At 39.7% G+C, this 10,197-nt stretch overlaps 1 protein-coding gene across 1 annotated transcript; it reads right to left on the minus strand.

Annotated features, from left to right (window-relative positions):
• Nucleotides 1–1,734: 1,734 nt before the first annotated feature.
• On the minus strand, nt 1,735–7,576 carry LOC143893130 (beta-glucosidase 12-like). Its single transcript, XM_077398114.1, has 13 exons — nt 7,408–7,576; nt 7,141–7,204; nt 6,271–6,329; nt 6,113–6,188; nt 5,576–5,653; nt 5,391–5,478; nt 5,032–5,287; nt 4,307–4,422; nt 3,940–4,157; nt 3,770–3,801; nt 3,154–3,256; nt 2,935–3,043; nt 1,735–2,229 (listed from the first exon to the last, which is right to left on the minus strand). The coding sequence occupies exons 1-13, from the start codon at nt 7,561–7,563 to the stop codon at nt 1,971–1,973; spliced, it is 1,614 nt and encodes a 537-aa protein (XP_077254229.1). The 5' UTR covers nt 7,564–7,576; the 3' UTR covers nt 1,735–1,970.
• Between the last annotated feature and the right edge of the window lie 2,621 nt (nt 7,577–10,197).

Consider the following 10,197-nt stretch of genomic DNA (forward strand, 5'->3'; position numbering starts at 1 on the left):
AAAGGGAGGTTTGCTTGAAAACAACCGTTGTCCGACAAGGGTGCCCTCCTTCAAAAGCAGCCCAATGCGATGGCCCATCTCTTCGAGCTTGCGCTCCACGTGAGTAGCTTTTTTATCTACTCTCTCTGGTTTTTGAACCGCTGTCCTCTAACCATTCTTGCCAGGTGTGGACTCAAAGCTGAGTTTGAGTAGTTTTCAGGACCTCTCCTGCGGTGGTGACGCTCTATTGGGTTTGGATGACCTCTTCGGGATAGCGAATGGCGATCCCTCAACCTTGAGCGCTCTCTATGATGGCGTGGACTGTAACTAGGGGACGTCTGTCGCTCATAGGTATGCTAGGGATGTCACTTTGATGACATGGGATGGCGCCCGTGATACGTGTGTGTGTGTGTGTGTGTGTGTGTGTGTGTGTGTGTGTGTGTGTGTGCGTGTGTGTCTTTGTTCTTTCGCTACTCTCTCTTGCTGTGCTGACCTTCCCTCATGCCAAGCTCCAGCAGAGTGGTGCTCTTCACGGTATCTGAGCTGATCAGTTAAAGTCGCAACTTGGTGTACCAATGCATTGAACTGCTCTGCGGTAGGTGGAGCTGTTTGCATCTGAGGTTCTGGTTGAGCGAGTTGTTGTTCCTCAGGTAGAGGGGGAACAACAACCTGAGAGGCTAAATGTTGCTCCTGGTGATCATTTCTAGGAGTGAACTTAGTGTGCTGACCTGTGTTTGTGCGCGCTCTTTTGAGCAGCCATGCTAAGATCAACTAACAGCTTTTTGTTTGAGCCCCACAGTCGGCGCCAATCTGCTGCGGCCAAAATCAGTGATCTGCTGAGGTGGCGCCGAAAGAGCTACGAACCGCCTGCGCATTTAGCAAATGGTTAGAAGGCCAACCCGAGGTTTTCAACTCCAGGAAGACCCTCCGATACTTAAGTCAGTGACTGCAACAGATAATAGAAAGATAGACTAGAAGAGTAAGTTTTTGGGATCAGAACCCTTACCTTTGAGTCTTAGGAGACTATTTATAGTAGTAGGCTAAAGAGGGGTTAGGTATGAGATTACCTTAATGCCCCTGGACAAGTGTCACCTTGTGATTAGGCACGTGCTTGGTCTAGAACTTTCCAAGTTAAGTAAGATTACACACATACTCTTTGCCACGTGGCGGCCTATGATTAGACCGTTATTTTTCCCTCACTAGGCTGCTTGTTCGATTGCATGGAATCTAGACTATGCATGGCTCATTTCATGGTTGTCAATATATCAACCATATTCAACCTGATTAGAAATTTATGGTCGGATGATCCTAGAATTTTAATCATCTTTAGTGGTCGGCAGATGGAATATAAGCTGTTGATTTTTGTGTAAGATCAATGGGATCAAGATTACAATTCTCTCTGCAGGCCAGATAATTAACTACTCTTTTTACACTACTAGAGGGTGTCCCAGGAAGGAAACAGGGAGAATATACCATTTTCCTTTTGAGAACTGTATAACTGATTATTGGACTCAAAATTAAGCCTCTGTTTGTTTGGATTTTGGTAACCAATTGTGAATCCAAAACTGATTATATGACTTAAATTTACGTTTAATTTTGAGTTTAATAATCAGTTTTGGACTCACAATCGGTTCTAAAAACTACAAACAAAAAGCCTAAACCCGGTACTTCAAAATCAATTATCAAAATCCAAAATGAACATGGCCGAAATAAAATTATATAAAATTAATTACCACCACTGTCATCACAACAACATCAAGAACAAAGATCAAACTTAAAGAAGCTGATTTTATTACAAGCAAAGAAGACATACGTCTGGAAACATGATGGCCCATGACGCATCTAGCCTTCATTTATGTGTCTAAAACACTAGGCAACTACTAAACACTACCCTAGCCTACTACTAAAAAGATGGCTAATAACAAGCACATCCTAACACACACTTTTTTTTATTGCTTAGAAATACGATTTCCATCTCCCTTCTTCGTTTCTCATTCAACTGAGAGCTTAAGAACTTTATCTGGTGCAACTAAGGCTCCTCCTGCTCGGACAAGAGGTGTCTTTAGGATTTGTTTGTGTCCACCATTTTTAAGCAATTGTGAAAACCAGTAGGCAGATTTCTTTCTGACTCTGGTCAGGTCATTTTTATAGTCCACAAATATGAGACCAAATCGTACTGTGTAGCCTTCACCCCATTCAAAGTTATCTAAGATTGACCATGCAAAATATCCCCTCACGTCCACACCCTCACTGCAATAAAAAAAAAGAAAAGGAAAAGACAGAAAAAGGAATTAGTGTACAAAAAATCCTAAGAATCTCCAAAAATCATTAGTAATTATCCACAATGTCACTGAATAGGTGAAAATGGTGTGAAAGGGGTGGAAATATCATCTTCTTGTGTGTGTGCGCGCGAGCGTGTGTGTGAAGATTCCTTCTTAAGTCTTGAAGTTATCTCAGTTAGAGAATATTAGTTGAGGATAAACTATTTATTCCAAAAATATCAATTGTGTTTACTTACAAATATGCAGCCTTAAAATGGGGTCACCATTTTGAAGCTAGGTGTTAATTGGAGGGTGCCCTAGTCCTGATAACCCTTTCCACATCACTTTACTTTTCTGATGTGGGATCATTGCTTTTGCGTGGAACCCCCAACAATCTCTCCCTCCATGCGTGAGCAACATGGGATTCGAGATTTCCCCCGAGGGATTTTCTATGTATTTTAGGGCAAACTAAAGTTGACACGCCCCAGCTCCCCTAGCTCTGATACCCCTTGTTGGGACCCTGGTAGAACTCATCCTTAAAAGCTAGCCTTAAAGGGGAGGGTGCCAAGTACTTTTAAGCCCTTACTTCACTTACTTCTCCAATGTGAGATTGTTGCTTTAGTGTGGAACGCCCAACATTATTCCCCCAATGCCCCCTGCAATAGATTGCAAAAATATACGCACACAGACTTACCAAATGGCTTGGTGAACGTATTTAAGATGCTGACAGTAGTAGTCGACTCTCATAGTGTCATTTAGGGCTTGGATGAGTGGTAAGCTCTCGTCATTGACCTCATCCACTCCTGCAAAAATTGGAAGAGTGGGCAAAATAAAGCTAACTATGCTTATGTCCATGTTTAATACATATTGAAAGAAGAAAGAGATTGAGCTATAAAGGTATTTATCATCTTACCATTCTCTGTAATGTAGATGACAGGGTCGTTGTATTTTTCCTTGGTATAGGTCAAGAGGTCATATATTCCAGGTGGGTAAACGTAGAGCCAAGAAGAACCAGCCTGCAAAATTCAGCTTCTAATGAATATAGGAGTGAGAACACCTAGGAAAAGAGGGTATTATATTGATCTTTCCAGCCCCTTTTTGTTTGTCTTTTCCTGACAATGATAAAAGGGGTGGAAATGTGGGGAATGGGGGTGGAAATACATTCAATTCTCTTCATGGATTGGGAAGAGAATTGATGGAGTAGCACCCACCATCTCCTCCCGAACCCAGGCATAGTGTGGGGTTCACCATTTAATATGTGTCGATGGTGTGGGGCACACCATCACCACACAAACACATGCACAGGGTGGGGCCCACCTTTCTCCATCATATTTTGACCATTTTACATCATATTTTGATGGGGCGGGGCCATCATTTTTCACCTCACATAATGATGGCTGGGCCCCACCATCTACTCCCAAACCAAGAATATGGTGGGGACCTCCATTTTACACCCTATTTTTTTTATGGAATGGGCCCCACCATTTTATAACCAATGGGCTAGGACATAGTGCCCTTTGTAAACATACCTGGGGTCCAATGGGTATCCCATTCCTCACCGCTGTCACAGGAAAATAAATACTCAATCGCACGTACATAATTTCTAAGAATTTGTTCCTATTTTTGTTTTTTTTTTCCATGAGGTAAAAATAAAAAAGAAAAATGGTAGAACAAATACTAGCAAGGATTGGAACTTTGCCTGTGAGATTTGCCCGAGAATCGGTCGTGAAGCTTATGTTAAGCTTAACACTTTGTGGAATATCAGCTGCATACATTGTAGTGTAGTAATTTACTCCCACAAAATCATATGATCCTCTCAGTGAATCAGACTCCTCTTTAGTAAAATACGGCAACCGATCTCCAGCATTGGCCCTCATGGAGTCTGGATATTCACCAAAGGTTGTGGGGTTCATATACCTAAGAACCATGAGAAACAACTTTAAGTAATTAAAGTACTAATCTTGTATTTATTTTTGTTAATGATCATCTGGAAAGGAGATAAGATCCCCTATCCTTGTTGATATGAGGCTGTTAGAGATTAGAGATTAGAGCTTCCAATGTCTTACCATCCATACATGAAGTCAACAGCTCGTTTAGCAGCATCAATATCGGCCGTGGAGTTGGAGTAAGGCAACTGCCAGTGGCAATTTAGGGTCATTCCAATAACACCCTTCTGGCATTCCTGTGATCAGAGTAGATCAAAACCGTTCAAATATGGTTTCTGCTCAAGATGACTGTTTCTGCTAGGGGTGCAACTTGGGTCGTACCCAATCCCATTTTGGCTCAGGTTGGGTTGAGTTAGGCATTGGAAAAGCCAACCCAATTTAATTTCGGGTTAGGTTACGGTTGAAGCCTTAGGCGACCCTGTTGGATATTTTCAAAATATTTTATTCTTAAAATTTGAAAAATGAGTCTTTTCAAAAAGACACTTCTGTTTTGTGAAATGGTATTCCATTCAAAGTAAAGACACTTTTTTTTATGGGTAAGCTGCGGTTTAACAGGGACCCGACCGATTTATTAGAAAAAGAGAAAGATATATGATACAATAAAAGCACAAAACTATACCAAACTCGGAACATGCGAGTTTAATTTGCTTCACGACAAAAACTAGCTTGTGAAGTACTTAATCAACTAATTTGGTAGGGGTATGATGGGCTCTTGGTGAGGGTCTTGGCCAATTTTTCTTGTGAAGTTCTTGTCCTGATTCTTGTGAACTTCCATTGAAAAGACACTTGTGTTACGAAAAGGTGTTATTTTAATTTTACATGTTTAAGAAGCCTTACTTAATTACCTGGTACCTCATCCTGTATAATTTTACGGTGGCTGCATGAGCAAGAAGAATGTGATGTGTCACGATATAAGGCTCGGTGCCGGAATCCCCAACAGCGCACTTTCCTGCTTCGTACTTGGAACATCGACCAGGCGCGAGAACGCCCATTGCATACCCCATGTTACTGTAAGTCCATGGCTCATTGAAGGTGATCCAATACTTAACCCGGTCTCCGAACTCATTAAAACAAATATTGGCAAAGTCGGAAAAATCTTGCCTGTAAAATAATGCAACCAACACATAATTAAGCTTATTGCCTCATGAAATGTGAAGGTCTTGTATTATTAAAGAGTGAAGGTTTGGAGGGTTCTTATACTGACACTATGCTTTTGTTTAAAAAACCACCATATTCATCTTCGAGGTCTTGGGGAGAATCCCAGTGAAAGAGAGTTGCAAAGGGCTTCATGCCTGTGAATGATAGAGTTAGATGAGAGAGAGAGAGAGAGAGAGAGAGAGAGAGAGAGAGAGAGAGAGAGAGAGAGAGAGAGAGAGAGAGAGAGATGACCTTTGCTTATGATCTCATTGATGAGATCGTTGTAGTATCTGATTCCGTCCTTGTTGATTCCCCCACGCAGATTTCCATCTGGAGGGTAAGAAATTGGAGAAACTCAACTTAATAACTCTTGCAAATTTTTTTTAGGAAATTATATGTAGTGGCATTGGCACTTTATTAAAAATTTTGTTACTCACTGTTGATAACTTTTGGGAATTCTAATAGCTTAAAATAATTAAAAGATTTTATTTGATGTGTGTAATTTTCAAAAATTAATTTACAGCCCACTTCAGATGATGATCCGTTCATTTGCGAGGCCACAACATAAAAATGTTGTGTCCCCAACAAAATCATTTCCATGGGATGATCCTAACCCTCCGATCTACAGAGGTTTCCATAATGTGCAGTCCCTCTAAATTTCGTACAACGTGAATATTGTCATTCTAGTCTCCCTTTTATTGGGACAAAGGCTTTGTTGAGATGGGTTTAGTTGAGTTGTAGTCTCCCTTGTTTTGGGGTTTAAATTTCTTTTTATTTTCTCTCTCTTACGAGGCAATATTCTCGTCCAAGCAATGGAGAATCTGTAAGCATCCATTCCAATCGCTTTCAAAGCATCAACATCTTCCTGCAATTTTCATGATCAACAAGAAAAAACAATCAGAAAACAAAAACAAAATATTGAATACGTAGATGGGGTGACAAATAACCTGGTAACGATTGTAAGAGTCTATAGCTATGTCTCCATTGCTTCCGTTGGCTACCATGTCTGCCACATATAAACTCATATATATGTAAAATGAGAAACATAGTAACTTAAAGTATTAAGAACTGCATCAAAAAATGATTTTGACAATTGATTTTGAGTCCAGAAATGATTATGACTGGAAATTGAATGCCAAATTGTGTCCAATGATCAGTTTTCGACTCAAATCGATCCTCAACGTCCAAAACTAACAGGGCCCAAGTGTTGGTTGCAGAAACTATTCACCATTTTGCATAAAAAAAGAGGCCCATATTGAAATATGGGTGTATACCCAAAATTAATTTGTGTGTGTGTGTGTGTGTGTGTGTGTGTGAGAGAGAGAGAGAGAGAGAGAGAGAGAGAGAGAGAGAGAGAGAGAGAGAGAGAGAGAGAGAGAGATTGCACTACATTCATTCTTACACTTGCATTGCACTTTCAGTGTGCCCTTCCCAGTAATATATTTTTATTAAGAGATGCTAGGAACACACGCCTTTATAAGGATCCTAAGGAATGTTCCTAACATCCCTTCCCATTGCGTCACATGGCTAAATACAGAATCAGACTCAGATCGTCTAGAGCTTATCTTGTATTATAATATTTTATCAAAAATTTCCATCTCTCCCATGTTAAGAAAACGTTATCTACTTTGAAAAACGTGGCAAATCTAAGAGGGCTATCTTGGAAAACCATGACTCAAGAGTGTCTTGGTATGGGTTTTCCACATATTTATTACACAACCGTGCGTCCTCATAACATTTTCAATATTGCACTCGGGCATGGCTTAGAGGCTTTAGAAAAGCTGTAGATGAAAAAGAAGCAAAGAAATTCTAGAGACCTGGGTACTGGTGTGTGAAATTGTCCCATACACTTTTGCCTTTATACTCAACTCCTCCTTCTATCTGTAAAGAGATTGTAAGCCATGTAAAGTATAATATTTTTAGTAGATAAGAACATCTTAGTACTTCAGAGAAGAATGATATTTGTTCTCTGTTTCATTGGACGCAAAATGGGCGTAAAACAAATTTTACGCCCCATTTTACGTGGAAAAACAGGCTTAAATTTTTCCCATTTTACGTCGAAAAAGATACAGAGGGTGCAGGACCTGATAAGCCGAAGATGCACCCCCGAAAATGAAACCCTTAGGGAAGGTGCCTCGTCCGAGTGGAGGCATGCCATTACATTGCGCAGCCCCTTTGGCATGGGCAAAGGAGGCCACAAGAAGGAGAAGGCCGAGAAGGAATGATCTTCTAAGTGCCATGCAAGATAACAAGGTGTGGATGTGTTGGGATGAGCTCCCATGGCCACTATTTATATAGGAAAAAAGATATTACGTGTAAGGGTTAGGGTAAGATAGTAAGGGAATATATAGCTTTATTCCCTACCATACTACATCTCTTTTGATTGAAATAAAAATTCTTTACTTTTGTCTTTAATGAAACATCCCAGTGCTTTACCAAAGGAAGGAGAGAGAGGTATTTGTAGCCCTTACTTCAAAAACATCCCACTGATTGAAATTAAATTCTTTACAAAATGGTTAAGAAAAATGATATTTAAAGCCATTACTATCACGTGTAAGGGAATATATAGCTTTATTCCCTACCAAAGTCCATAAGAAAAATGATATTTAACTCCTGTTGTTTAATTAATTCAAAACTATATCTAAGTACATAATGGCCAACCAACATTTTCACCAACTCTTGTTTCTTCAAATTCTAGTTGAAGGCTTCTAAATTAATGTCCATGACATCAAAGTAATTTGTAAAATTTAATTTACCAGGGAGCTGATTAGCCTTTCCGACTGTGTTAGGTGCCAAAGCATGCATGAGAAACCATTAATGAAAATTTCTACTGAGGAATGATAAACTGAAGGGCGCCCTTGCAATACAAGGGAGCCCCCATTGGTCCATCTCAAGAAAGTGCATTTATAAGGGAACAAAAAAAAGAAGGAAATGTCGTCGACCACTATAAAATTAGGGCAATGATAAATTCGCACCCATGTAGGATGATTCACACCCCTTATAACTTGAATTGAGGCAGACTTTTACACTTTTTAACGTCAATTCACGTTAATAGGGGTGGGAATAATCCTACATGGGGCGTGAATATATCATTGCCCAAAAAATAAAGGAACAATAAATGCACTTTGTTGATAAGGACCAATAAGAGCACTCTTGTAACTGGTTTTGCAAGGGCGCACTTCAGTCTATCATGCCTCGTTTTAAATATATTAAAAATATTATTAATTCATAAAATTTGTTGGGGTTTTCTCTTCATAGGAGGTGTGACCCACTTGGTTTGGGTTAAAAACAATTTTGTCTCCCACCTGGCATGGAGAACAGACACTTGCTCTTTGTTTTGTTGAGGTCTTGTGGTGTGTTGATTACAACCATCTAGGGGTGTAAACGAGCCGAGCCGAGCTTGGACAGGCTCAGCTCGGCTCGTTAAGCTCCAAAGCTCGGCTCGGGCTCAGTCAGGCTCGGCCTTAACGAGCTTTTGTTATATTAAGTTCACACCACTCATCTTCCCTGGACAGCCTATCTAGTGTAATTCGACTACTCTTTTTACACTACGGGGGGTGGTCCAAGTAACAAATGGGGTTCCAAAAAAGAAGTGACATATTTTGCCTCTCCCTTTCACTCCCTGGACAACCCTTTTAGTGTATATATTAATATATAACATACATATTTAAATATATTAAATGCTTAACGAGCCTTAACGAGCCTGGACAGCCGGCTCGGCTCGGCTCGTTAAGGATTCGAGCCGAGCTCGAGCGAGCTTCCGAGCCCGAGCCAAAATTGACACCCTTACAACCATCTTTATTATTAAGAGACACCTACCCTCTTTCACATCTTTAAAACATTTCCCCCTTATTATTGATTCCCTTTGCACAAAACCCTTTGGAAAGTTCTTAATAATTAAGAGACACCACCCTCTTTCACATCTTTATTATTAAGAGACATCTACCTCTTTCACATCTTTAAAACATTTCCCCCTTATTATTGATTCCCATTGCACAAAACCCTTTGGAAAGTTCTTAATAATTAAGAGACACCACCCTCTTTCATCTTTATTATTAAGAGACATCTACCTCTTTCACATCTTTAAAACATTTCCCCCTTATTATTGATTCCCATTGCACAAAACCCTTTGGAAAGTTCTTAATAATTAAGAGACACCACCCTCTTTCACATCTTTATTACTGAGAGACACCGACCCTCTTTCACATCTTTGAAACATTTCCCCCTTATTATTGATTCCCATTGCACTTTCCTCAATCATTTATTTCCCCTATCTATTCATAGGGGAATAAAATCTGCTCCCATTTGATTTGTTCAGTAATTCTCTGTATCTTTCTTCTAAACTCATTGGTTGGCTCACTCAAGTGATAGTTAATTGTTAATAATCAATGAGAAAATTTTACAATGTCATATCTTGTCATAAAAAAGAGAAATGCTAAACTGAAGGGCGCCCTTGCAAAATCCCGCCATGAGGGCGCCCTATGCAACTTTTAATAGCGGGACCTTCAATTTATTATAATATCCGTCCAAATTAACCATAATCATACCATTTGCCTCTAAATCATGTCAAGAAAATATTTTCAAGATAAAAGATTTTCCGTCAAAAATGTTTCTCTGCTTAGAGTGGAGATATCTTTTCTTCTCTTTAAATGATCAGGAGTACATTCTTGCTGGCAAGTGTAATTACAAGCCCTATCTTTGGAGAATGAGACCACGTGTATCCTCTTGCCTCTTTTTGACTTGCCCATCTCCATTTCCTTCTTACTTACCCAAAAAAATGCCCACCGTGTAATATCATCTTTGTCTTTTGAAATGTAAAAAGTCCATAAATTACATCATCAACGAAGGGGGTATAATATCAATTTCCTTTAAAT

This window comes from Tasmannia lanceolata, unplaced genomic scaffold (genome assembly GCF_043159265.1).
Source record: "Tasmannia lanceolata isolate RefF3 unplaced genomic scaffold, GAP_Taslan_0.1 ptg000015l, whole genome shotgun sequence".
NCBI lineage: Eukaryota > Viridiplantae > Streptophyta > Magnoliopsida > Canellales > Winteraceae > Tasmannia > Tasmannia lanceolata.